The sequence below is a fragment of the Salvia splendens genome, chromosome 15, assembly GCF_004379255.2.
Source record: "Salvia splendens isolate huo1 chromosome 15, SspV2, whole genome shotgun sequence".
Classification (NCBI taxonomy): Eukaryota; Viridiplantae; Streptophyta; class Magnoliopsida; order Lamiales; family Lamiaceae; genus Salvia; species Salvia splendens.
In genome coordinates, this window is record NC_056046.1 from 6,641,294 (window position 1) to 6,668,872 (window position 27,579).

At 35.7% G+C, this 27,579-nt stretch overlaps 3 protein-coding genes across 5 annotated transcripts; 1 reads left to right on the forward strand and 2 right to left on the reverse strand.

Moving 5' to 3' along the window:
* Window positions 1–4,375: 4,375 nt before the first annotated feature.
* Window positions 4,376–14,176, forward strand: LOC121768155 (protein ALWAYS EARLY 3-like). The gene is made up of 22 exons (XM_042164534.1): window positions 4,376–4,548; window positions 4,976–5,039; window positions 5,482–5,593; window positions 6,209–6,307; window positions 6,608–6,670; window positions 7,093–7,170; window positions 7,670–7,856; window positions 8,227–8,492; window positions 8,566–8,923; window positions 9,407–9,481; window positions 9,860–10,134; window positions 10,223–10,279; window positions 10,763–11,047; window positions 11,130–11,308; window positions 11,392–11,674; window positions 11,957–12,184; window positions 12,360–12,503; window positions 12,717–12,860; window positions 12,974–13,189; window positions 13,367–13,471; window positions 13,553–13,648; window positions 13,773–14,176. The coding sequence occupies exons 3-22, from the start codon at window positions 5,495–5,497 to the stop codon at window positions 13,935–13,937; spliced, it is 3,402 nt and encodes a 1,133-aa protein (XP_042020468.1). The 5' UTR covers window positions 4,376–4,548; window positions 4,976–5,039; window positions 5,482–5,494; the 3' UTR covers window positions 13,938–14,176.
* Window positions 14,177–14,360: 184 nt separating this feature from the next.
* On the reverse strand, window positions 14,361–19,841 carry LOC121768158 (sucrose nonfermenting 4-like protein). Of its 2 annotated transcripts, none has more exons than XM_042164539.1 (14): window positions 19,579–19,841; window positions 19,340–19,473; window positions 19,137–19,221; window positions 17,766–17,957; window positions 17,489–17,623; window positions 17,347–17,406; window positions 17,077–17,166; window positions 16,658–16,792; window positions 16,091–16,235; window positions 15,821–15,994; window positions 15,281–15,344; window positions 15,123–15,192; window positions 14,795–14,909; window positions 14,361–14,676 (listed from the first exon to the last, which is right to left on the reverse strand). In XM_042164539.1, the coding sequence occupies exons 2-14, from the start codon at window positions 19,435–19,437 to the stop codon at window positions 14,582–14,584; spliced, it is 1,458 nt and encodes a 485-aa protein (XP_042020473.1). In that variant the 5' UTR covers window positions 19,438–19,473; window positions 19,579–19,841; the 3' UTR covers window positions 14,361–14,581. The 2 variants fall into 2 exon arrangements, with proteins under 2 accessions (XP_042020473.1, XP_042020472.1); XM_042164538.1 differs by having other exon boundaries at window positions 19,340–19,490.
* An 828-nt stretch (window positions 19,842–20,669) lies between these two features.
* LOC121768156 (cullin-1-like) lies at window positions 20,670–27,334 on the reverse strand. 2 transcript variants are annotated; one of them, XM_042164535.1, is made up of 21 exons: window positions 27,277–27,332; window positions 26,748–26,817; window positions 26,140–26,365; window positions 25,951–26,050; window positions 25,321–25,506; window positions 25,088–25,135; window positions 24,804–25,007; window positions 24,561–24,638; window positions 24,302–24,391; window positions 24,138–24,218; window positions 23,975–24,037; window positions 23,344–23,379; window positions 23,186–23,272; window positions 22,946–23,095; window positions 22,802–22,857; window positions 22,599–22,719; window positions 21,926–22,087; window positions 21,677–21,820; window positions 21,374–21,592; window positions 21,102–21,269; window positions 20,670–21,011 (listed from the first exon to the last, which is right to left on the reverse strand). In XM_042164535.1, exons 3-21 carry the CDS (start codon window positions 26,277–26,279, stop codon window positions 20,910–20,912), a joined length of 2,235 nt encoding a protein of 744 aa, XP_042020469.1. In that variant the 5' UTR covers window positions 26,280–26,365; window positions 26,748–26,817; window positions 27,277–27,332; the 3' UTR covers window positions 20,670–20,909. The 2 variants fall into 2 exon arrangements, with proteins under 2 accessions (XP_042020469.1, XP_042020471.1); XM_042164537.1 differs by lacking the exon at window positions 26,748–26,817 and having other exon boundaries at window positions 27,277–27,334.
* Between the last annotated feature and the right edge of the window lie 245 nt (window positions 27,335–27,579).

A 27,579-nucleotide genomic window follows, 5' to 3' on the forward strand; every position in this document is an offset into this window, starting at 1 on the left:
CGGCTCGGCGAGGGCGTGCGCCGCGTGTAGCCTTTTTTGGGAGCGCACGTCGTCGTGTGCCATTTACATGATGAATGTCACGTGTGTGTCAGCACACGCGGTCGTCTCGGTCAACTGCATGTTGCACATTAGCTTGCAAGAGTAGTTTTATAAAAACGATAAATTGAATTTTTATTTTTGCGTAATTCTTTTACCTTTAATCATTGGATAATACTTCCTCCGTGCCTTTGAAATAAATACTTTGTGGATGGAATCAGTTTTAATACGAAAATGGTAAATATGAGTTAAAATAATATAAAAAGTGATTGAAGTATCATTAATAGAGAATGAAACTCGCTTTATAAGAGAGAGCACTTACTCGAAATGGAAGTGGAATCATTTATTAAAACGGACCAAAATGGCAAAAGAAGACTATTGTTTGGAGATCAATGGTGTAGAACATTACTCCTTTCTCTTAGTTTATCTCATCCCTCCTATAAATACATCATTTTTCAATCACTGCATTCACCCTTTAATTTCATTTTCTTCTCAGTTTGTTCCAAATTCCCTAGTTATTCTAGATTTCTTTTAATTGATTTTTCAAATTTCACTTAGATTATAAAAAACAAATTCAGCAATATCTCATGTTATTGGACTTCGATTAAAACAATTTACCATTGATCCAAATAATCTACCCTACTTGTCACCTCAATCAATACTTTTATCGCCTATCTTTTAAGTATTGTCGTCTCCCCACAATCTCAACAAATTCCAATCAAGACTTTTGGGAGAAAATTGTTAAGAAGTACCCCTGAAGGCTTCCTGCACCACATACCTTATATGCTGTGAGCCTATTTCTATAAGGTAAGGTTAAATCTAAAACTCTATAATCGTACAATGAACTCTATCAAGTCCACTTAGGTGTTGTTCGGTTTCCAAGATACAATCTAGGATTGAGTTGTGAGATTATTTTAGTCATAGGGGGTTAGCTATGACTAATTATCTCATGACTATCCATCTACGATTGAGTAGTAGGGTTGAATCTCATGAACCAAACACACTACAAATTTAATCTCGGATAGAATCTTGCAAACCGAACACTGATGGTGTGTTCGGTTGACAAGATTAAATCTCATGATTAAATATGTATCATGTTTAAGATTAAACCCTTCAACTTAATCTTAGATGAATATTCTAATGATAATTAGTCATAGCCTCCCCACTCCAACTAAAATAATCCCATAACTTAATTCTAGATGGATAGTCCCATGATATTAGTCATGGCAATCGAACGCCACCTAAATGTAAACGTAGTCCATAGCAAATTTTAGGCTATATACAACTTCATCCAAACCCGTCGATTTAAATTTAACAGCTCTAATCGTGTTTCATATTAGAATACTATTGTCTATTGCATATCATTTTGTTCGCATGTCAAACTTTAATTGTATTTATGTTTTCCCCCACTTGAACTAACTTAAACGGCGAATATGTCTATAGATTATATTTGGTGATATGAAATTTTGTTATAATACCGCATTCTTTTAGGTTTAGGACATAATGAAGCGATATTCATACCCCCCATGTTCAACACTTATATCGATATGCATACTTTTCGACCAATAAATCAAAAGTTTGAATTATATCATATGGGTATGGGTATATGTAAATTTGATAACAACCATTAAACCTACCAAATCCACACATGTTCGGATGACGCAGTTGAATTACAGTACTTTTCAATATTAGTAGTATATAATAATAATAATAATAATAATAATAATAATAATAATAATAATAATAATAATAATAATAATAATAATAATAATAATAGACAGTAGTACAACTGAATTTTATTGATCAAGCCATCCCCATATTATATATGCTTCTTCTTCAACTTTGAAATATCACACACTACTGTCAATAAATGCGATATTGTTATACTACTACTCTATTAGTATAATATTGGCATTTGAGATTATCAAACATTTAATAAGTGGTTTATTTTTTTGGAGCACTAGAGAGTAGAGGGTCCCACCGTCTGTTAGAGTAGTGGTAAGTTCTAACTACATCGTCTCCACTCCTTATTAGTCATAAAATAAACATTTAATTGATTCAGTTAACAGTTAATTAGTCTTGTTGGCTAGTTATTAATTTATTACAGACATACGTGTACGTATTCAATACCAATATTTCCAAAACCTATCTTATATATCTTTACAAATATTGAAGATTTATACTTTTGTACCAAACGAGTTAAAGATCATCATATACGACTAAAAATTTAATTATGGATTGTTCATTTAAAACCATTTACTAAATCACATTTAAATTTTTTGACCATGAATAATAAAAAAAAAATTATGTATTGGTGGCATTGTCTTTAATGACATGAGAAAAGGGCATCTTGGCTAGTAAAGTAACCTTGCGTGAGTATTTCCCTTAATAGACTATTGTATGTTATTTTATTTGGGTATTACATGTATACTTTATATTTTTAAATGACATGTCAAAATTGACCTCCCAAGTCCTACTCTATCAACCGTTCTTTCTTCACCAACCACAATTAATTTAAGATGATATCATAAGGCTTACCGCTTATTTAACTATCTGCTATATTCACTGGTCTCATTTTACGTGACACATTTTATTTTTAAATAATCCACTGTAATTCACATATTTTCAAGCATATAAATATCATTATCGTTGACTTTATATTTACTTATACTTTATTCTCTCTACCTAGTAATTCACAAAATAAAATTGCATAAAATTTGTAAATAGAAAATGCTCCACTTCGAGTATGACAAATGCAATATTTCAGAGCATATATAATCATATTCTTAGCAGTGTGTAAATAATTGAGTTAAAATTTCGGGATTTCCTACTATTCCATACTATAGTAACTTTTCATAATTGAAACAACAAGATAAGTAAGATTCATCATTTTACTGTGATATAACATCATACACACATTCTAGAGTCCGAATTTAATCATTTTCAATCTCATTCTGCCAATTTATTCTAAATTCTATTTTCCTCCTTGCATTAAATATAGCACATGATCTTTTACCATACACTTATTAATTTTCCTGTAAAAAGCTTTACATACTCTCGTGCGTGTATGTTACTAAGCTTTAATGTTCCTAAGTTACATTAAATAATGATTTTACCTAAGTCACAATTTAATCATATTTTTTTTATTAAGTGAGTTAGCACACGCTTATTTAGGGAAAAAAATGAAATAAAAAAACCGAGTAAATTGTAAAGCATCCGCCAACCAAAATGAAACACGTCTCCCCTTAAAAAGTCACAAATTCTTGTACTTTAATGGGGCCCACTAGTATTTATTTTCGCGCGTGATAAAAAATGCAGTACCATATTTATTATTGTATTTACATTGTAAAGATTTTTTTTTAAAATACTACTACTACTCCTCTTCTTCTTTTTTTTTCCTGAGCGCATGGTCTCTATCAACTGATAGTAAATTAGTAGTCAGTAGAAGATTGATAATTCATGGTTAAAAAAATTAGAATTATAACTAATAGTAGTTTGGAAATACTTCAAAATTTCAACTTGGAGACAATCATGGCAATTTAAATTTTCTGAGTCGAAAAATGCATGGCGTTTACAATTGACACAAAATCGATAGTATAGGATTAAGAAAAATCATTTTGATAGTCTAGGTTACAACTGATAGTACAAAAATAATTTGAGTTTTAAAATGATATATTCATAATTTTTTTCCTATTTTCGATGCATTATTTTTCTTTGATCATTATTTTGAGTTTTATAATAGTAGTCTGTTTAGACAAAGATGGCTAGAATTAATATATTTTAATTTTATGGTGTCATTAATGTTTGGTAAACTAAATACTATTAGAGATATTAATACCAAAGATAATGAGCATTGACTAACTATGAAAAAATTGAATAGAGTATTAAAATATCCCACTTTTTAGATTAAAAATTATCGCACTTCATAAAAAGATGGGCCTCATTGTTCAAATCAAGATGTTGGGCCATTATTCGACAAATTACTAAAGTCCAATACGATAACATGGATATTTTTTTAAAATTCTTTACACGTTTATTTTTTATCAGTAAAAAGTCAAAGCTGAAAATTAATGTCATGTTATTAAATGTTATTAAATGTATTTTCTGAACTAATATCATTATTAAATTCCGAATCTAAACTTAATAGTCAAAATTCGAGACAATCATATTATAATTGAAAAGTATATAGACGGAATGAGGGAAAAACAAAACTTAAGAGGTTTCACTCGTAATAAAGCTAAAGTCTAAGGGCTAAGGTGAAATTAAACGCCCCTTTGAAAATCCAAATACAAATTGGCAGAGAAAAGATTTTCGCGGTTATTATCCCCCAAGATAAAAGAGGAAAAATACATTATTTCTTCCTCAAAACTTCCTCTCTCTAAAACACACTCCTTCTCTCTCTCCAAACGCCCGCATATTGTCGTTATCCTTTCTTTTTCATCCACTAACAATCGCTTGTGAATTCGAATCTGAGAGCTTTCTGCAATGTGGTGAATTGAATTTACTGGAGAGGTAAAAGAGGTGCAAAAGGCATGTTTTTTTTTGTTTTTTTTTTGGGGGGAGGTGTGTGTGTTTTGTTTTCAAATTCGTATGCGATTTGAATTTGAGCTTTGAGCAGTTCGGTTTAGCAGTAGATGTATTCTGTTAGTCGTCTCTCTGCTGAATTTGTTCCGATTTTCGCCGATCAATCGTGTGCCTTTGCTGAAGATAATTTTTAAAAATTGTTCTTTGAATTTCTCTTCTGCATTTTACTGAATTTGAGGATTTAGATGGAAATCCAGCATACTCCGCTTGATTATGGTGAAAAATTGTGAAGCCGTTTCGTCTTGGTGAGGATTTGAAGTTGTATATTTTGAACTTTGATACCTCTTAGCTGCGTTGTTCTCGATGATCTTTGGTTCCTATCTTCATGCTTTCATGTTTGAGTGTTTGCATGCAGAAGCAGTGCCGTTGAGTGCAAAATTGGAGCTATCATCTACTCCACCTTTGAGATTTAGAGAGTGGTACTTTTCAAGCTCTGTGAAGATTATGTCATTCACGCATCAAATGCAATTTTGGTGGTTAAATATAGGTTTTCTTATTGTCACTTATATCTCAGAATTTTATTCTCTTTGTGTTGCTGCAAGTTCGGGTTAAAACCTTAGTCTTTAAGCTAATTTTTAATTTAAATGTGGGCACACGAATGGTGTGCTCTTGTATTGCACTCTGCCTGCTATCAGTAGTTGTAATAGAACACTACCAGTGTAATTTATTTGGTGCCTTAAGCACTCTTGCATTTGAATATTTACTCCAATGGCATGACTAAGAATGATATTTGGAGGGAAAGTACGATGCATAAATGTTGTTTTGTTTATTAAGTATAGGGAGTATAAAAACATAACACTGATAGTTGATTATTAAACTTTTGTAATTGTTTTTTTTAAAATTTTGTTGCACATGTGCTAGTACTTAACTGGTGATGGGGCCAACAAGAAAATCTAGAAGTTTGAACAGGCGGTATACTCATGACGATTCTCCCAGCAAAGATGATGATAGTACCAAAAGAAGCAGTGGCCGGGTGAGGCTTGTGGTGTAAATCAGTTTCCTGTTTTAATTTAATGGTCTAAATCTATAATTTAACTAGTAAAATGTGTCGTTAATGGTTATCTTCATGTCGGTTATGTGGTTCATGTATTCTCATGTATATTACCCATGAGGGAAATATCAAATATAGAAATTTATGTTTTGAACTTTCTCCTCATTTATATACATTATCAAAGTTGAAATTATTTACTACACACACTGTACTAGAAACCTTATAGAGTTAGAGATAGGAGACATTTTTTTGGTTCCATTGTTCTCCTTCTGTTCAGACTTCAGACGGACTTGCCATTGTATTATAGTAGAAAGTTCTTGAAGTTAGATTGCAGGAACGTTCATTTGCACATGTACGGATCACTGCTTTCATTTAACTGATTTCATGCTAGCAAAAAAAATGTCTGAGATTTTTAGATAATTATCAACTAGAGTTACAATAATAAGTGCATGATTCTTGTTTTTCATTCTTTGTTTTAGCAACATTATTTTTCCTCTGAAACATTAAAGTAGCTTGAAGAACTGGGGGCTATTTTTTTTAATTGAGAGATTCACCGTTACTTCTTCTTGGCCATCTTCTGTTTGTTTTTGTTTTCAGAAAAGAAAGTTGTCTGACATGCTTGGGCCTCGGTGGACTACAGAAGAGCTATCCCGTTTTTATGGTGCTTACCGCAAGTATAATAACGATTGGAGAAAGGTTAGTCTTACTGCAAGTATAATAAAGATTGGGAAAAGGTTAGTCTCATATATTGGCCACTTGCTAGAATGACATTAGTTTGTTAATAAAAATGGTGGTCTCTTGCAATCTAGTCATTAAGGAACTGTTGTGAATGCTATATCTCAGGAATATGATCAAAAGACAAAAAACAAAGATAAGAAATCATTCACAAAACTTAATTTTGGTTATTTGTGACATGGACTAATTAAGGTCTTTTTTAGTTTATGATTTACTTAATTTTATTGCCGTGGCTGGTTTTTGCTGTTTTTGCATGTGCAGATTGCAAGTTCTGTGAGAAATCGCTCTCCCGAGATGATGGAGGCCCTTTACACAATGAATAGGGTAAATTGATTTTTGATTTATGTCTCCTCCTACAGTGATCACTACAGTTCATCTCACTATGACAAGAAATTCTGATAGTCTATAATCACCACACATCTATTTCATGTCTAAATAGCTCAACTTTAAGTGGTCTATGACTGGTCAGTCTATTCTCAAAAGGCCATGACAATCTCAGTTCAACTTACATATCTCACCAAATTGCTGCTGTAAATTGCCTTCAGTAGAATGAAATAGTGTATAAAACCTGCACTAATAAGCAGATCTTCACTACTGAGAGAGTACTTACCATATAATTGTGACTTTTTGAAACCACTAATAAATTAGTGCAAATTTTGGTTACCAAGAAATTCACAAATGAGGCCATGAAGCCCTATGCTACTATATTACATGTGTTGTAACCATTTTGAGCTCTTTAATTTCAGGCATATTTATCTCTTCCACACGGAACTGCTTCTTCAGATGGGTTGATTGCTATGATGACTGATCATTACTGCAATTTGGTGAGGTTACTTTTTTCGTTAGCTATATGAGCATCTACAAACAAATAAGGTTGCCTAACTCTAACTTGATAATGGAAAGTGCTGTGTAGTTCTTTATAGTATCAATATTTGTGAAAACCATGTCATAGTAGTCAGATTGTTAAGAAAGATGTTTTAGTTCGTCATTTTCCACATTTGTCCTTTTCCTGGATGTCCTCGCGTTCATATTTTTATTTTGTTTTTTCATAAATAAAAGTGGGCGTTTGATTTAGCAGGAACTGACTTAATAATGATAACTGAAAGTGGTATCCAATTTAAGGAAACTGTAGCAGTAGCTAAGTACCTGCCTATTGGCGTTTGAATTACGAGACAGAGTTTGTTGTCAAACTCACAAATCTTAGGCTTCCTTGTATCGAAATCCATATGCCAAAAAAAATTTAATTTGTCATTTGGTACTGATAGCTATCTAGTTACTGCTTTCTTTTGATGCCACTAAGCTGAGTTGACCTTGGCTCGACAGGCAGGAAGTGACAGTGACCTGGAAAGCAATGATGGGACTGGATCATCTAGAAAGACTAAGAAACAGGCATGTGGCAAAATCCAACCTACTACATCTAAATCATATAATGACCAATTTGTTTCACATTGCCAGGTCACTATGCCAGATTATGGTTTCCTACCATTTTTGAAGAAGAAACGCTCTGGAGGTAAAGCATTGTTCTATATGTAGTCTTGCATAATTGGATTATGAGTGGTTATGTAGCATTCATAAATTCTCCTATGCAAGCTGAATTTTGTTTGCTCTGTTTTCTTTGCTGAATGGACCATATAACAGATTCTTCTAGACCATATGGGTGTCAGAGAAGGGTCCATACAACTTACATTTACTGAAAACATCAAACTGCGTGATGTATGACTGTATGTTACATAATCCAGAATTTTACATGCTTAAACTGCATTATTAATCTCTATGTGGATAATTCTTGTTTGCACATAATATTCCCTAGATAACCCCCAGCTTTTCTCCTCAGTTGACCATAAGATTTTTTCCTGGTTATATATTTGAGCTTTCTTCAGGTGGCCGACCTTGTCCTGTTGGGAAAAGGACACCAAGATTCCCCGTTTCATTTCCAAGTGAAAAGTTTATAGCAGAAAGTAATGTTTCTCCCAGAAGGCCAGGCTTGAAGTTAAAGGTTAATGCCAATGATGATGAAGTAGCTCAGGAGATAGCCATTGCTTTAGCAGAGGCATCACAAAAAGGAAGCTCTTCCAAGGTTTCACAGACACCAAGTAAAATAGCTGAAAGTGTTATGTCATCACCTTTTAGATATGCTCAGAGCAAGGTAGTGCTTTGACTTTATTATCAGAAACAACGTATATTTGATGCCCAACTTATTTCTCCACACTTGTTAACAGCATTCTGTAGCAGAAACGACCAGCAACCAGAATGCTGCCGTGGATGAAGAAGAATTAGAAGGAAGCACAGAGGCTGAAACTGGTGAATTGTCTAGGTACAAACCTTCTCTGGTGGAATCTAGGAGTCCTGGTACAGTGAAAGAGAAGACAAAGAAACTCAAAGGCAAGAAATGTGAAATTGGTAATAATAGTGAGCATCTCTTAGATGACATCAAGGAAGAATGTAGTGGAACAGAAGAAGGTCAGCGGGTTGGAGCAATGACAAGCAACTTTCATGTGGAGGTCACTGATACCAAGATTTCAAGCTCCTCTGTGCACAGTCAGAGAAAGAAGAGCAAAAGGATTCTCTATGGAAGAGGTACGCGAGCATTCTTCGTCTCTGAATTATTACCTTGTATGTCACTACTGAAATGTGTCCATGGAGTATTTGCCCCTTTCTAAATTTTTGCAATTTAGAAATGTTGAATTATGAACCGTAAGGCTTTGATGGTTTAAGAGCAAAGATATGTAGTGTAGAACTAGTGGTTTTTATTTGTTATCTGCAGCTTATTAAAATAGTAAGTTTTTTTTGGGGGGGTCCTGCATCAACTATAAAGCTCTATCATTACCATTGTAATGTAAAAGAATCTTCCGTACTGGTTGATCAATGCACAGACTAAACAGTGTGTTGACTGTGGAGATGTTGAATAGCTCACTTGCATCAGTCTTCTGGCTCTCAAATGGCAAGAAATTTCATTGTATAGCATAGATTTATTTGCTCTTAAGGAATAGTAGCTTAATAGCATTCCTGTTTTATGAGCATTATACCTTCAGCTTAATCTATGCACGTTCCTTCTTTTAGATGATGCTCCAGCCTTTGATGCCCTACAAACACTAGCTGATTTGTCTCTGTTGATGCCAATGGGAGATGAAGATGGTAAGTTATATTGAATCCACTTAAGTTATATTAAATCCACTTTATCCTCTTCTCAATATATTGTCTGAATAAATGATGTTTCCTCAATTGTTTGGATCTGTCGATGATATTTTTCCAAAAATGGCTTAGATCTTCAAAATTTCTTTCCTAATTATCTATTCTAGTGTTGTAAAAGGTTAAACTTGTGTGTGTTGAATCAGTTGGAGACAGGGTTATATTTTCCTGACTTGTAAGTAATACGGAGTATAATGCTTTTATAATGTATCATTGATTTTTTCTTGATGTAGAAGAGCATTTCAAAGAGTCCATTTAATAAACTTATGCAATTTAAGGATTATGCCAAATCAAATGATACCATTATATGTTCTTATTAATTAGAGTCAAGGCTGCATTTTAAAGACGGAGGTGATGATCCTGTTGATGAGTTGCTGTCGACAGAATCTCTTCCAATTGACCAGAAAAGAGAAAAACGACAATACTCAGGGGTAAGAATGAAAGGACACAAGCCACTATCAAGTTCCAAAGTTGCTCCTAGTAAAACCTCAAAACCTGGAAAAGCCTCAGTTACTAGTTCTGTTCCTGAAGAAGATAAGGATCTTCAACCATCTATTGCCAAAACCCCAAAAAGGAAACAAAAGATGCAAGTGTCTAAGGTGAGGCACACATTATTTCTCTTAATGTTGCAATTCTTGAGAATCAGATTTCTTCTATGGTTAGTTTTACAAAAACAAGCTGTTGCAGGTTCCAAAAACTGAAGCACGTCCAGATCTTCATCTAAGTCGATCTCCTAGGGTTGAGGTAGTTTACTTAGTGCGTATAGCCTATCTATTTTCTTCTGCTAGGATTTTAGCTTCTTTGAAAATGCTGCAGCTTTCTTTTCCAAATTCTGTAGCTATTCTTTTTTACCTTTCCTGAATAAGGAATTTATTAAGTATGCAGTTGTGTAAACTTTAACAGTTTAACTTTGTGAAAGCTAGAATATAAGCCATGTTTTCATAATATGTGGAGTTCATTGATGCATCTGGTCTTATTGTTTGGAATGTTTCTTCTTTGTTAAGATATCAGATACACGAAAAAATTGAGAATCTGAAACCATGGTTGTTCCTTTTAGCAATTTTTGGGCATTCATAGATGCTACCAGTCTTAATGCTTCGACTTCTTCCACTTGGAAATAATTTGAGGCATGTATTTCATTGATATACACTAGGGTATTCATCTGTAAAACATTCCTTCTCTGGTTGAGAGCTCTCTGATTTATGACATTTCTTTCCTAAACTTTAGGATGGAGATCCTGGGAAGAAGTTAATGAATAGAAGTAAGAAATCTTCTCAAAGTGGCTCACCTCATTCAATAAGAAACTCTGGGAATTCTTGCAGTGCTGATATACAAAAAGAAGCAAGTGAGTCTGCACAGGTTCCTGTGGTTAGTCAGGTCCACTCACCAACTAAAGTCAGGAGCAGGCGAAAAATGGACCTCAAGAAACCACAAAAACTTTGTGATAACATCTCAAACTACCAAAGTGACCTGTCAATTGCTTCAGTCCATGGAAGAGTGCTTAAGTCAAAGGTTTAACGCTTTCCCACTTTTTTCAGTATGAAAATTGAATAGGCCAGATCTCAACATGCTTTGCTTGTATCCTGTCATACAGGAAAATATGTCCATTTGCTTGTCAAATCCTCGTCTAAGAAGATGGTGCATTTACGAATGGTTCTACAGTGCCATTGATTATCCTTGGTTTGCAAAGAGGGAGTTTGTTGAATATCTGTATCACGTTGGATTGGGTCATGTGCCAAGATTAACTCGTGTGGAGTGGGGTGTAATTAGAAGGTATACTTCTTTTGATAAGTTTAATCTTTTGTAATTCACCATATTACCTGATAATAATGTAAACGATGTTTATGTGAAAGCAGTTCTCTTGGTAAACCACGACGATTTTCAGAGCAGTTCCTCAAGGAAGAGAAGGAGAAGCTTAATCAGTACCGTTATTCTGTCAGAAAACATTATACTGAGCTACGTGAAGGTGTTCGGGAAGGACTACCAACTGACCTTGCAAGGCCTTTATCGGTTGGACAACGTGTCACTGCCATCCATCCAAAAACAAGAGAGGTCCACGACGGAAGTGTGCTGACTGTTGATCATTCTAGGTGTCGGGTACAATTTGACCATCATGAACTAGGGGTTGAATTTGTCTTGGTAATCTACATCCCCACTTGTAGTTTGCACTCGTAGATTTCATTTTATGTCAATGATTTATAATTTAAAAATTATGGTAGTACTACATATTATGCTATAAGCAGGTGCTACCTAACCCTCGTTTAATATCAGGATAGGAGTCAGCAGAGTTTATGTTACTGTTAACGCTTTACGTTTGCCGTTTATTGTGAATCACTGATGTTGGCTCCTCTAGCTATATGTTCCTCAGTCTTCTATATTGCTCGTTTCTCAATCTGAGTATTTGATGCTATGTTGTGGTAGGACATTGACTGCATGCCTTTGAACCCTCTCGAGAATCTGCCTACAGCATTAGTTGGGAAACAACCAATTTCTGCTGATAAGTTTTTTGGAAATTTCAACGAGCTAAAGATGTGCGGACGAATACAAGACTACATGAAGCTTTGCCCTGATGACAAAGTTGTTGCCACAGACAATATCTCCCACTTGTCTCTTTCAGTTGATCCTGCAAGTTTGTTGAATCAGACAAAGGCACGAATCTCTTCCTAAATTTTGCATGCTGCATTTTTCCTATGATCAATCCAAACAGTATTATGTTGTAGTCCTTTGAATGTGCAATCTTGATTGCATAAATTTCTATTATAGTACATACAACCAGATGATTATATTCATACTAAAATTATCTCAAATTAATCGTTTTGATCAGGTCTCTTCTGCAAATACTAATTTGCAAATGAGGATTGGATCTGCTGAAACTCCCAATTACCAACAAATAGCATATTCTCAGATCCAGGCAAAGGAAGCTGATGTTCAAGCTCTGGCTGAACTGACTCGTGCACTTGAGAAAAAGGTCTTCAGCATTCACTATCTAAAAATCATGGCTCTTGTTCCTCAGTGATTGACATTTCATGATTATTAAGCTGCTTTATAGAAAAATCAAATTCTACTGTAGGTTTTAATAGTAGTTTGAACTTGGAAAATTAGCATCATTTTTGGTGCTGCGTATCAGAACTTAGTTGCATCAATGGGCACAATGCCTTAATCTCAGTTTCTTTGTGTGTAGGAAGCTGTTGTTCTAGAGTTGAGGCGCATGAACGACGACTTGTCCATATATCAGATTGACAGCAATAACTCTTTGAAGGACTCTGAGCCATTTAAAAAGCAATATGCTGCAGTGCTTGTACAGTTGAATGAAATCAATGATCAGGTATAGAGGTCTTCATACAGGAAACTGAGCTGTATTCTTATTTTCGAGTTTTCTTAATCAATTTTTTCCTTAATTTCATATGGCGGAGCACAATGTTTTTTTTTTGGGAGCAGGTTTCTTCTGCTTTATATTGCTTGAGACAGAGGAATACATATCAAGGAAGCATGCCACTAATGTGGTCCAGGGCAGGCACCAATTCTGCTGATCCTGGCGGAGAATTTTCTGTCGACCATTCTGCATGTCAAACTACTGAATCAGGACCCCACGTGAACGATATCATAAATAGTTCAAGAACAAAAGCATGGGCAATGGTGGATGCAGCAATGCAGGTACATATAGAAAGGCATTTAATTAACTTATGGTATAAGAGTAGTATCATTGTCATAAATCCACTCCTGCAATACCGGCCAGGATTCATTTCAAGAATTTCATCCTACGTGCTACACTTTCATGAAAAAAAAATCTTATATGGTCGATTACCAAAATAAATCACTATTGTTTTGTAGGCGGTTTCATCTCTCAAGTGTAGGGAGGGCACCATGGAGAAGATCGAGGAGGCTATAGATTATGTTAATGACCGACTTCCATCCGATGATTCCAGCACACCTATGGTAAGTATTTTCACCCTCAAATATTTGGCCTGTGTTCTGCATCAAACTGGGATCCTTTGATAAATGTAAGATTTATTGTAGGCACCGCATCCTAATGCTATGAGTGCATCCGACACAGAATCTCAAATTCCTTTTGAGCTGATCTCCAAATGCGTGGCAACTTTGCTCATGATTCAGGTAAATTCGTATGAGGAACACACGCACACATGCATGGTTGATTCAAATTCTTGTTTATGTGACAGAAATGGCTGGTTGCCTTAGTACTTGAATCATCTGACGTTGCCAGTTTGTGTCGTTGCAGAAGTGCACACAAAGGCAGTTCCCTCCTTCCGACGTGGCACAGATTCTGGATTCTGCAGTCACAAGTTTACAGCCACGCAGCACGCAGAATCTCCCTGTTTACTCTGAAATACAGAAGTGCATGGGCATCATCAGGAACCAAATAATGGCGTTGATACCGACGTGACACGGCTTCACCTGCTGTCGGAATGTAAATAATTCATTTCTTGATTTGATTATCATAGCTTTCAGTCCTTGTTAACGTTGAATGAAGAAAATGGAGTGAGAGCCATTCTGCTTGATTGTTGGTTACCTTTGAACTTAATGTGGTGATAGTGTTTGACTGAGATGCCATTTGCAATTTTTGTAATTTAATTTTCGGCCACAATTACTCGATCTTTTAGTGAATTTTGAAGGACTGCTGTATGTCTAGTTTTATTATCACATTTAGAAGCCTATTTTTTCTTTTACTTTACAAATATAGGAGAATGCTGGGGGTTTATTTTACCGAATACAATGGGACTATCATTATCTTAGTTTCGAATGTTAATTTGTTGAATACAGTTGAATACAATGGGACTATCATTATCTTAGGAAAAGAGAGAGAAAATAAAGGAAAAAATTATCCATTTCATTTTTCTTATTTTTTTTCTCCAATTTCCATAAGCAGGAACATTTTGCCTATTTCTAGAAAAAATTGAGATGCTAGAGACATTGAGCAACGAGATATACATGTCATTCACGTACATTTCCCATCTTTTCAGCCTACTAACTTAAAACCGGGCCAAGAATGAGACCGGAACCATCCACTGTATACACCGTTGCATTTGCTCAACGGCCCATGAGAAATCGGAAGGCGTCGCTCAACGAAACAATACCTTCTACATGCTTGCTTCCAGCTTCGACCACAACAAGACGCCTCACTCCTGAGAAGAAAAAATCATGCATACTGTACATATAAAGGCAGACTGTCGATGGGGAATGAAAAATTGAATGGGGAACTGCTGAAATCCATCTTATAACGAACAAGAAGAGATAGATAACCTGGCTGGGATAGCCTTTCCAAGACTTTATGGAGAGGATCGGTATGTAAACACATAAAACATCTTTGAATGTTGGAGCCATATGCTGAAAATGGGTCATCTCTGTACTGCAATGCCTACAATTGGAGACTAGGAAAATAAGAAATTCGAAAGAAGGATGAACACAAGATATGACTATCGTTCCATAGAGCAAGTTATCAAGCTAACATAAAAACTGCATCTTTTTACTGTGACATGGCACTGAGATTGTCTACACGATGACACCATCCAATAAATATTCACGAATACAGCGATTGTAGCATGATAGATAATTGGATAGATGTGTTTACCTGATGAATAGTAGTTTCTTCGAGATTGATGTGTGTGTAGATTTTGTCTCGGGCCAAACTAGTTATGTCACTGCAAGAATGATGACTTATTAATACAATTCCAAGTGTGGAAAATAAGTTCACCTATGATTAGATGAACAGCAAGGCATGTTTCTAACCTTCGAGAATATACATCCAATAACGAGTCATTATCATCGACGATAGGGATTGAACTGACTCGTGCTGCAAAGGAATGTAACATGTTAGACGAAAGGTGATGTATATGCAAAAAATAAAGTACAATATCTATTCTGATCCCTGCATTTCATCAAATCCATAAATCTCTTTTAATTAGTAGTTTTCTTTTCTCATCAAACTGATTTGTGCAGAGCCATAAAGGAATAAGCAATGCCTCCAAGTTAATATTATAGAATAATAAGGTAAATCAATAATGAAAAGTCGTGCTATACCAAATAAAAAAATTCACCACATGCAACTACCCTTAAACTTTGGGTTATACCTGTCTAAAAAGTAACTTTGATTTGGAATGGAACCTTTTTTTAGGTAAATCAAAAACTTTCTTTAAATATGAAATCCACATAATTTTAACAAAAGACAAAGTAATGAGTTGTGTACAAAAAGTAGAATGCATAGAGACAAAGATGAAACAGAGATGCGATTACTCTATAAGTCTCTGATTTCTAGTTATATCTGTATACCTTGAATTAATAAATTTAAGGCTGCACTAAGAGAAGCACTGGGTCTCAACATTGCCAACGGCCTGTGATTTGGCTCTCCTATCTTAGGAACCCAAGTGCCCAAAGGAATTGAACAAATTGGCAACTGAAGCACCGGTAGTGAACCAGGCGAATGCCTAAAAAACCGGCATATACCTGCAAAGCCAAATGTTTAATTACAACTGCACCACAGAGACATATTGTTTGGAAAATAGTTCAAACACACTAAGTGTCAGGTCCACAAATACTGACATTTTAGTATCCCGGAAAGTGAAGCAAGATGTAATAGATTTTTGTTCGGGGAATCTGTCGAAGGAGAATGAATTATGGGAACTGTTGCTACACCACGTTGCAAAATCTTCAGAGCAACTTCATTCAAAGAGTCATCTGGCCCAGCCTGGAAAACTTCATCAAGTTAACATAAAAGAGCACCGTATATGCTAATTCTAATGTAGAAGAGAAGAATTTATGTTTGCAACTCAACCACATAAAACAATTGAGAAACTATCTAGCATATAAAGAAATAAATGACATAAAGGTGTGAACTAGATGGTGTCAAAAACATGAACAAACAAAAGGTTCAACCAGGGTTTTGTAATATGGTAGAAAGCTTCAATCAAAATAACGGCACAAAGGAAAGGTATTCTGCTTATTGTCTGACAAGGATCAGGATCATAAATGCAGACAGATATCTGAATAAAGGATAGAACTAGTATATGGATCATCCATCCATCTGGACTGTGCATAGAAATATAAAATTATTGGCCCAAGGTGCACAGTTTGCAAACTGGCATTTAGCACATCAATATGAACACTTACTTGTACAAGTTGTCTTGGAACTATTGCTCCTTGCCCATTAATTTGATTATTTAGATAAGACTTTGCCTCTTTCCAAGCAGATATAGTATGTGTCTCAAGCTCTTCCTCTGTCAAATTTGACCCATTCCTGCCAAGCTGCCAGCACATATTGAAAAGATCACTAGGAAAAATGTTTTGAGATTTCACAGTGTATATACCAGTCAAATATGAGAGAAAATGGTCCCTATATCGCAAAAGATCAAAATGCTGATTCTGTATGAAGGTTGGATCAACCTTATATAACAAACAAATATGAGGGGCAGATTAGGTTACTACTCCAGCAATGCACAAGGAGGAGAAAAGCGGCTATGGCAAAGGGGAAGGAGCATATTAAAGACAAATAATAACTACTCATTATAAAATATGGAAGAATGCTCTACCTCTCTCATAATCAAGATAAAATCCATTGCACTAAGAACTCCAACAAATTTCCCATTTGAGAAGTCCCACAATGGCGCCATAGAGATCCCCTGAAACGAATATTTTCCATTCTTAAGAATTTGCAACTTTACCAGACAGAAGATACATGCAAGACACTTAGACACCATCTTGGTCGAGGCACGCTAAGTTATAGAGCGCTGTGCACCTGATGCTGATCTAGTTCACCAGGCATTAACACTAAACAACAGACACTTAACAAAGCAAGGTACCTGTTCATGCAATATATGAAATGCTTGCTTTACTGGGAGTTCAACATCCAAAGCAATAACCTGAAAAACAGTCCAAGTAAACCAATCGAATATAAAAAGGAACAGGGACAAAAACAATGTTGGGACATGAGACCATTCAGACCTTCCCAGATTCAGGGAGCAACTCGTATGCCTTGTGAGCTGATAAGAATACAGCTATACGATGTCGGGAAACATCTACATCACCCTCTGATACTGTCGAGAAGGGCTCAGGTGATGTTCTATCTGACAACCGAACCTGTAACCAAGATGAACTATAAGATAACCTTACTCCTACTATGATTGAATAAGTTCCCATAAAATTAAGTTGAGAAAGTAAATGCCATGCAAATAATTAAAGGTAAGGCAGGAGAAGTAAGATGAGTAGAGAAATGTCATACCACACGTTGGAAGCCCTCATTATCGACATCCATGCTTGAACCATGACCAGAGGGAGGAGCTCGTGGGCTAAGCATTGGAGTAAGGTAATTAGCTTCGGTAGTTAGGTGGATAGTGTTAACGGTTCCAATGTTACTATTGGCAGAAGGCTGGTTCTCATCATGTCTCCATTCACCGTCAACCACAAATTTGTACTACAGAGAAAGATGAGCAATTTTTGAATTGAAAATGATACACAACTCCACAAGTTAGGTTTAATAAAATCAATACTAGAATCTTCAACCAAGATTAAAGTTACTAGGACAACTAGGCTTTTCGAAACAACAAGATACATGATGGCCTCCCACCCCTATCGGATTTCTAGATACGGTACTTGTCACACTGAAATTATAGTCCTAAAAAAAATTCCTCCTCCAGCAAAGTTATATAGATGTCATTACATAACTACGCATATCCTTTTGGAACCAAATGTGTGCGGTTTGGAAACAACAATAATAAAGTGCATATAACAATACCACAAAGCACCACTGACACTTGACACTCCGGCAGTAATAAGGTTGGGTAGCTCAATCCTTGTATGGTTAATAATTGTTCATGTAAACATTTTACAGCTAGCAACGTGTTGAACAACTTTTGGATGAATTAAGTAATAGTATTAACTTAAGATTTTTTTTTGTCCCAACAAGTAAAGACATCCAGCAATAATTTTCATAAAGACGCCACTATGGAATCTTATTAAATCAAGGTCGATACGTGGTTAGTTAGGCAGAAGCAAGTATGGATACAGTACATCTGCGACTTATCTATCTCCAGTCATCACCTAAACTTTCAACATATGGTCAAAAAGGTAATATTGGCAATTGCACTTAATCAGCAATACTTAATTCTCCAATCTATTTATAAACAAATAAAAAAATATCTTGACAGGTGTCATGCAAAAGTCATAATTATTGTAACCGTAACCCACGATCAGTGTCTAGTCCAGGACATTTTTCCGTTCTTGGATCCTAGCTTAGGATAAGTAGAGGTAACTACTTGATCACACGATTGAGTAATTTATGGCCCAGGATATAGATACAGCATCATGGGAATCACCAACTTAGCTGCTAACAAACACTCATTCAATAATTATACGGCTATCTCCCGACAAAATAAGATCAAATCCAAGTAACTAAAATTTTCTTTTCAGTTGGCCACTTCGAAAACACCACCTTAGCTGCTAACCAACACTCATTTAATATTTCCACGACTATGTCCCGACAAAATCAGATCAACCCCAACTAACTAAAAGTTCCTTCTCAGTTGACCTCTTCGAACAATTGGCCAATCGTTCACCCTAGTAGCAGTAAGCTCCAAGTACATGAACAACCAACCTGGTGAAAACCGGGTGGAAGGCTGCAAATTGTTTGAAACACTGTTGGACATCCCTCAACCGGGGTCATTGGCCACTGTGTCCACCTTTAAACCATAAAAAAACATTAAAAACGCCATTAACAACAAAACTTAGAGTTACCATAAACAGGGAAAGCTCAAATCAAAAGGCTAATCCAACAAAATCAAATGCAAATCGACTAACCCGGTAAAAGATCCACTAATACACACGATTCTCCCACCATAACGCCATACAAATCGAGTCGGAATCAACACCATTCCACCTTCGCCCGAATAATCCATATCAAGAGAACACTTCCCCAGGAAAAAATTACCAAGCTTTCGCGTGATCACAACTAAACAGCGTCAACAAAATAATGCGATAATTTCGAAAACCCAGTAACCCATTCGGATAAAACATGCAGAATTTGAATGAATATTTACCTAAATTACTTCCAAAACCATAATTTGCTGGAAACACTCGACTTCTTGAATTTATAAATGCTAATAATCAAAGCTAAGAACGGAATAATTTAAAACCCTATAGAAGAGAAACAATTGGGCGGAAAACGCAAAGCAGAGAGCATCAAAATGGAAAATTTTTGACAAGTCGAGAGATAGCTGGGGTTATTTAGACATACTAATTCAATGAGAATATTTGGAGAGAGAATAATTTCCTAACCCTAAAATATTCCAGTTTTCAGTATTTTTATTCGGACAAGTATATTTTTATTTATATATATACTCCAATATTTTTACTTGCAGAAATTATTACATGGGCCCCATTTTATTAGATACCCATTCAATTGCAGCTAGTTCACTTTCATCTCATCACTGCGTATTAAATTATTAATCACATCATGTCAAACATCTATAAATCGTATAAGTACCAAGTATTAATTTATCAGTTCACACATTATATACGGAACATCTATGAATCATACTACTAGTATTTTTTATTTCGTTAATATTTTTAGGAGTACTGCTTAATTTATGTACGTTTTGTATTCATCAAAATCTAAATAGAAAGGGAATTTTCGATATGTAAAAATGATTAATTTTTAAAATATAATTGAAATAAAAAATTACCCATGATAGAAAAAATAAAAATCATTAATTTTTAAAATATAATTGAAATAAAAATTACCCATAATAGAAAAAATAAAAATCAATTAAATCTTAGTAGAGCATGCATTGACTAACGACGGTGTTGATAATTTCATAACGAAATGAAACCTAGAACCACACGCACGTCGCCCATCACACAAAATGCTTGGTTCTTCTCTCTTCTTTTGTGGATGGTTGTCTTGATGTCTTCTCCACTCCAGTTTATTACATTTGATAAATTATTGCTCACACAACATGCAAATAATAGAAGTGGTAATAAGATGAAGATTATAAGGTAGAATCGATCGGGTGAAATTGGTGGAGTGACAAGAATAGCAAGTCTTTTGTCTTCGATAATCAATTTAAAGTTGCAAAAGAAGGAAACGCCAATCACAAAATAAAAGACTTGATAATTGCAAGAGTCAAAATGCAAGAATGAAAGGAAGCTCGATTTAGTCTCACTGCTCGGAAATGTAAACTACATCTTCGCCTCAATGCAGATGGATCTATGTAAATGGTTCTTAAACCAGATTTGAAGTTAGAATGTACAAGAATTCTCATCTGAGTAACTGAAGGCCCTAGTAGCACTTACAGTGGTTTCGAGTCCTCCACGTGCGGGTCCAAAACCTTTTAGCAGTGTCTTGAATCAGCCAAAAGAGTTGTTGCATTCACGCCAAGTATTTGAACAAGTTAGGGTTGTCCTTGTCGCGTTCAATATAATCTCGAGTGATCAAATCTTCAATCCTCTTCTTGATTGCTTTAACATCCGGCTGCATGATGCAGAGTTGAAACTTGGTGATTATAGTTTTTGAAGAGAGAAATAATGCTGAGGATAATATCTAAACACATTGTAAGCTCACCTTGAACATTCTACCCAGTTGCTCAACGCATTCCATGACCAATTGCTGGTAACCCAAGACTTTCCTGCTCTTCATGATACGGACAATTGAAGCATCAATGGCATACCTTCTGTCCTTATCAACATCCTCTATGACCTTCTTCTTCTCGTCCACAGGAGGAAGAGGTATCTTTGTTCACAAGAATACGTTCGACAGCAGAGTTGATATGAGTGTTAGGCATGCCTTATCCTACAACATAGATACGCAAGAAAAAGAGTGGGTGAAATTAGTACCTTAATCCTTCTCATTTTGTCAGTGAACTTTGAATTGAACTCGAAAACGTCGGTGGGAGAGATTGTTTTGGTGTTTGGCTCCTTGTTCAGAATCTTGTACTTGGCACATGAAAGTGAATGAAGCAACCTAACAACATCATCGTCAGACAGGTTCAACTGAGTCATGATTTCCTGATAGCTTAATCTATCCGCAGCATTAAACAGCAAGAGTGCAGCAGCCTGAAAATTGCAGCGGGAGAGCTTTAATCACGTAATATCAATCAGAGGACACATAACGAGTCATGATCTTAGTCTGCACTTCACCTGATAGGTTGTCACAATAAGCTCTATTGTCTTTGGTTCAAATTTACCGTTGATGTTGCAAGTTCCCAATGAATATATCCAAGTAAGTTTTCGGTGTTTAGTTTTTGTTTGGTAGAACTCTCTGAATAATTCAACACACTTGACCTAGAGAAAATTCCAGGTAATGCCAGAATATCAGTTAATATATGGAACCATCCTTGAGGTTCTAAAGGGAAACTTTGTAATCAATCTTATACGTGCAAGTATTACCATCTCAGCTGGAAGGTTAAGATCAAAAGATTTGTAACTTGGCCAGAAACCCGTTGTCAGGACAGTCACCGTTAAGTCAATCCCTGGATTTGCATTCGGATTATTACTAAGATATTCCTCAAAGCTGGCTTGGTTTTCCCTGGCTAGTGTCAAGTCTGTGACCTGGAATGGAGAAAAGGGTATAAAAATATAAATTACATAAGTTTTTTTTTTGGTGAATGAGCATATAACTTTTAAGATAGTGGTCTGCAGACTCGTGAAACCTTTGGCCTCAAGTATTAACCACACTCTTACTAGACCAACACACGCACACAAATCACACTGAGTTTTGTTGATTCTGATAGAGTCGTCCTTGTCCTGCAGATAGAGATCAACCCTACCAACTGCAGAGTTAACTGCAGTATAACTTTAGCTGCCAATTACTTAATTAGTTGTTTATCAGAATCTACTGAGACACTCTCAACAGAAATAAACTCCTAACTAGACTCTAACTCTAATAAGTAAAACTTCTAACATAACTAATAACAAGACTCCTGACAACAATAAACAACCAATTAATTAATTGGCAGCTAAAGGTAGACAAGGCGGGGAACTCTCCAGGGACAGGGATATCTCTCATTGTAGGACATGGACGACTCTATCAGATTCAGCATGTAATAATACGAGAACTGACCATCCCCTCCATTTTTGATGTAAATTGGCCACCACATTGCTGCTTCAACTTAGTCAGGATACTTCTCTCATGTTCATCATTAGCACTTTTGTCAAATAGCAAGCGGCGAGCAAGCTTTTTCCTACAACAACGTAAGAAAAGTATAAATACAATGATTTTTCCACCAGAAGGAAACAACAATCAGAGTATATCAGGTAACTCACCTATAAAACTCAGCAAATAAATCCTTATCACTGATATAGGCAAGCAATTTTACAACCTGAAGGACATTCCAAACCCCAATTATAGCCTTTAAATGAAATCATTATTAATATAAAATCAAAGTTGAAATGCTCACAAATCAACACCTTTTCCAGTGTATCTTCAATTGCTTCATCACTCAATTTTTCACTCCCTCCCTTTTTAAGAATGTTATCACAAAAGGTGGCTAGAAGTTCTGCACTAGAGCTACCAGCAACACCTCTGTTGCAAAAGACTTCAAATGCCTCTTTGAGAGCCTATTAATTGGACAGAGAAAAATAGTCATATACTAATGCTAGAGTTAAAAGCAGGCAAAATAAATACGATGCTATCCAGATTCTACTAACCTTGTGAAAGAGCGTGTGATTTAGGAAACAATCATTCACATAAGCCATGAATTTGTCATGGAGCTCAATTACTTTTCTGACAAAGACCTGGATCCCCACACAAGTAATATAAGTAGATGAAAAAATGATAAAGCTTAAGAAAATTCAAAATAACTTACCTGCTCCTGTAACCCAACAACATCTCTCTTTTCTGCCTGTAGAAGATATGGAATAACTATTAATTACAACAGGGAAAATAATTTAGACATCCACATAATACATTCCGCTGCCACATTTAGCAGATAATTTCAACCCCTTCATTCAAATTAATGCGCTGCTGGGAAATATTACACCATGTACAATTAGTATTAGGAGAACAGAAAAGAAATCGCAGCATTGTTTGTTTCCATACAATTGCCTTTCTCTTCAGAAAACTAAACAAAAGTGTTTTTCATACCACTTATAGAACACAAAAGGCCTTTGTAGTAAGAATACGCTTTACAAAGATATGAATAATATCAGTTAATTTTTTCCTAAACAGCAATAAGCTTGTTACTTCAACTATTTTACCAAATTAAATACGAGTATCTTTGCAGACTCGGACACCAATAAACTATCAAAAAGCCATGCAACTAGATCAAGACATGCATGGAATAATTATTGATCCAACATACCAATCAATAAATGCACAAATCACAATAAAAAAAAACTGTACAAGCAGCTCTTCTTATCCCTTGACGTAGGTTTATTGTGAATGATTTCATAAGATCAAAGAATGTCACAAACAATCTTGTTAGGAAATGAACAGACCTTCTTGTTACTTGCAGCATCTTCGGTGTGTTTAACCAACGCACTACCTTCAGCAGTAACATGCTGAGATGGGAATACATCACACATCAGTGACATGCTGCTAAGTAAAAAGGTGCAGCTTGAAATGTGGAAACTGTACTATTTTAACAAGGGAGAAACAAACCTGCTTAAAAATACTAGCCACGGGTTCAAGGCCACGAGGTATTTTAGAGAACAGTCTATACATCCTTGACAAATCCTCTACCTGAAGGACATTGGCTGAGATTCAGTTTCAAAAAGAATTTAACGAACAGTCTAAATACATAATATGGTTTTTAGTATAGGTACCTTGTCATCCCTAAGTAATGCGTGACAGCCTGAGTGCTCCTTTTCCAGGAGTTGGGTGGCATATACTGATAATAGCTCATGTTGTACTTTCTACCAAATAAAACAGAACAGTTATCAAATAGATTGAATATCCATTATAACAACAGATAACAAGCTAACTGAATCAGAGTACTTAAGCCATGAAAAAAACCATGAAGATACTTGTAATGTCAGTTAATAACTTAATATCCCATCTCTAATTTCAAAAGCAAGGGCATACCTCAAGCAACTTTACTTCACTACTTGAATGAAGATAGTGAGCAACTCTGTCTTTTTCTCTTTTCAAACATTCCTCAGCCTAGATATACAAAAAAATTCTTATAAAGCACGTGAAAAGTATTTCAGTATAGATATACAGATATTGTAGCCAACATAATCCACATCTTGGCACCGTGGTGCATGTTTTCTTCTCAGTGAACAGAGGTGGTACTCTGAATTTGGCATACAGATTAAAGACATATACCTTTAACATATAGTCAGGGCATGAGTCATCTAAGATCCAATTAGAAGCCTTCCGGGAATAAAAGGCAGCTGTGTCCGTCAGCAGAGCTGCTTCAAAGTCATTATCATAATAATCCATCTGCCCCATTCCAATTTCAACAAAAATATCCAGCACATTCTTTAATAAAGCTCGATCTATTTGCTCTCCCTCCCGCTCTTGATCGACCTGATTAAGACACACACAAAAGACTCATTAGAGAATAAAAACATGGCATTATAAAGAAGGAAAATGTAACACAGAAATACCAGAGATATGACAGCATCCCTTGCTTTAACATGCAGCTCCTGGTACACCTGAAATCATAATATTGGTTCCTAAATGTCCAAACTGAAGACAAAATCGTGGAAAGAGAGGGTAAAAAGATTTTGGGGGATGGAAGAATAGGAAGAACTCAGGACAATCTCATTTTCTAAGAAAGCAATGACTTTGGCTTTTGAAAGAATTAAGGAAGCTCAACCAGAAATCAGCCAAAAGTTACCTGGTCTCGGAAGCACGTCAAACCAACGTCATGCAGTGGCGGAAGTGATCTTCTAGCTATGAAGTAGCGATCAAGATAGTAGAAGAATCTTGAAAGCCATCGAACCATGATTTTATGATTCAACCACCTTTTTACCAGCTCCCTTAACATGAACTCGTCATGCTTCTCCCTCAAAGAAGGAAGCACCTACCAGAGACAGGAAAGTCTGAATAAATGGCTTTTGAGAAGAAATAAATTGATTTCGACGAACTTTGTAGCAGACAAGTGGTTGACTTGTAAGATGTAGTAGAACTTTGTTGTATTCCTAAATTAACTTTTGAGGTAATTATATTCTAACCAAAATTTTCAGGTCATGTTTAGAGATTGTATTGCACAATAGAGACAAGCAACTTCAAGACAGGTTTAGCATGCACCTGAAATACAGTCAATGAAGATGCTAATGCAAGAGCAACCTAGTGACATCTGACGAGTGGTAGATCAAACATGTAAATCAACCATCTACGTTAAGTCATTAACATTTGGCAACTCCAAATTCGGGACACCAAAAAATATATCAGGTACTTAGAGCAACATTTATGAACATAATTACACATTTTACAGTGTCACACCAGCAAAAGGAGAGATCCTCACCGTCAACGTTATATACTCTTGAAAAGACTCCCGATACTTGTCATAAAGCTGCTGGGAATAATCATGAGGTGGCTTCTGAGTACACATGTTATATATTGTCCTGTAATTAAGAATAAAGAAAACTCATGAGGTATTGATAACCCACAAAGGAAAACTACGTGTTCACAATAGGAAGAATTGACATAATACGTGTAGAGCATCATGTAGTCTTCGGAACTGAATTGTGGTTCTGGCAATCCTTCAAGAATATTTTTAAGTTTTGTAATCCCTTTTTGCATAAAGTCCCATCCTTGTTCTAGATCAATCGTATTGCGCTGGTTCATCGTCATCTTCTGACCAGCCCGAGATCAACGCAGAGCCAAAATTTGATCTCAGTCAAAATGGCATAGTAGGCTTAACAATCGAGAACGGAAATCTGAAGATCATCGAAGGTCGCCGATTAGAAGAAATTAAGAAGAATCACAGCATGAGATGCAACATATAAAAACACAATAACAAAGTAAATCAGAAAATACATCTCATGATTGCTAATTGTGCTTATACTCAACTCATGGAGACCAAAAAGAGTCCGTCAGAACTTCAAAAAAAGCAAAGATGCATTCAAAAATATGTAGCTGCTAAGAGAGCCAACAAAAGCAACTGGGAGAGACAGACGTACAGAGAACTGGAGAATTATCTCAATTTTAACAAAGTCAACAATTCAACTGGGCACAACGTGCTGACCGTGAAAATAATACAGATAATGATTTGGCGTTTCAAAATCAAGTAAATGATTGAACATAAGCACAAATCAACACCTTAGGTTTCGCACGGACAATGCATGCGAGGCTTTGAAGTAAATACTACAAGCTCCTCAGGATCCAGTCACTGTACAATAATAACGAAAGTTATGACCCATCTATTTCAACCTAACCACGCACACAAGCTTTAATACTAGTTCACTACCAGCCAATATTGCACTACCAAGATACCCATGGGCACCCACAATTGAAGCAAACGCATCCAACTAAATAACCCGAACCACAACCCCGCAAGTGACTGCAAATTAAAACCCTAAACAATCACTAAATCACACCAAAACAGCTAAACCTAATCAAACTCCTTCCTAAGAAAAACTCCTTCAACTGATTTTGTAGCGAAACTGAAGCTAATATGGCAACAATCATCTAAATCCGGTCCCATGACTGAAAATCATTGCAGCAATTTCCAATACGGCTGGCGGAAACAAATAATCGGATATATACACACGTACACAGCCACTAACACACCAGAAAGCGTGAAATACTACATGGATCGAATACAAATTTCGATAGATGGATTAATCACCTGGAATGGAGAGAGATATCTTCAGCAGGATGCAAGATGTTATGAATCACTCTCACAGTCTCTCTAATTTATGTGCTGCTTATTGATATCCAAATCCTCCACCAAAGTTTTCGTAATATCTTTTTCGACCACAAAAATATGTGTTATCTTACAGTTTTGCCCTTATAAAATTGAAAGGGAACCAAAGGTCCAAAAACAACTTTTTGTGGTCGTGTTGGAATTTTGGGTTTTATTGAACAAGATTGATGAAATCAATTAGACTAGTTTAGTATTAGTTCAATTCATCAATAGGCAAATTAAGTA

What these genes read in the sequence shown, in the direction of transcription:
- LOC121768158 (XM_042164539.1), bottom strand. Translation starts at nt 19,437, where the DNA reads ATGGATTATTCGGGCGAAGGTGGAATGGTGTTGATTCCGACTCGATTT. An exon ending in ACTTTCCGGGATACTAAAAT is followed by an intron (nt 15,995 to 16,090) that starts GTCAGTATTTGT and finishes TTGGCTTTGCAG; the next exon opens with GTATATGCCGGTTTTTTAGG. An exon ending in AAGAAACTACTATTCATCAG is followed by an intron (nt 14,910 to 15,122) that starts GTAAACACATCT and finishes CTCCAATTGTAG; the next exon opens with GCATTGCAGTACAGAGATGA.
- LOC121768156 (XM_042164537.1), bottom strand. Translation starts at nt 26,279, where the DNA reads ATGACGATGAACCAGCGCAATACGATTGATCTAGAACAAGGATGGGAC. An exon ending in ATCACACGCTCTTTCACAAG is followed by an intron (nt 23,096 to 23,185) that starts GTTAGTAGAATC and finishes TCCAATTAATAG; the next exon opens with GCTCTCAAAGAGGCATTTGA. An exon ending in TTATTTGCTGAGTTTTATAG is followed by an intron (nt 22,720 to 22,801) that starts GTGAGTTACCTG and finishes ACGTTGTTGTAG; the next exon opens with GAAAAAGCTTGCTCGCCGCT.
- LOC121768155 (XM_042164534.1), top strand. Translation starts at nt 5,495, where the DNA reads ATGGGGCCAACAAGAAAATCTAGAAGTTTGAACAGGCGGTATACTCAT. An exon ending in CCAAAAGAAGCAGTGGCCGG is followed by an intron (nt 5,594 to 6,208) that starts GTGAGGCTTGTG and finishes TTTTGTTTTCAG; the next exon opens with AAAAGAAAGTTGTCTGACAT. An exon ending in GAAGAAGAAACGCTCTGGAG is followed by an intron (nt 7,857 to 8,226) that starts GTAAAGCATTGT and finishes AGCTTTCTTCAG; the next exon opens with GTGGCCGACCTTGTCCTGTT.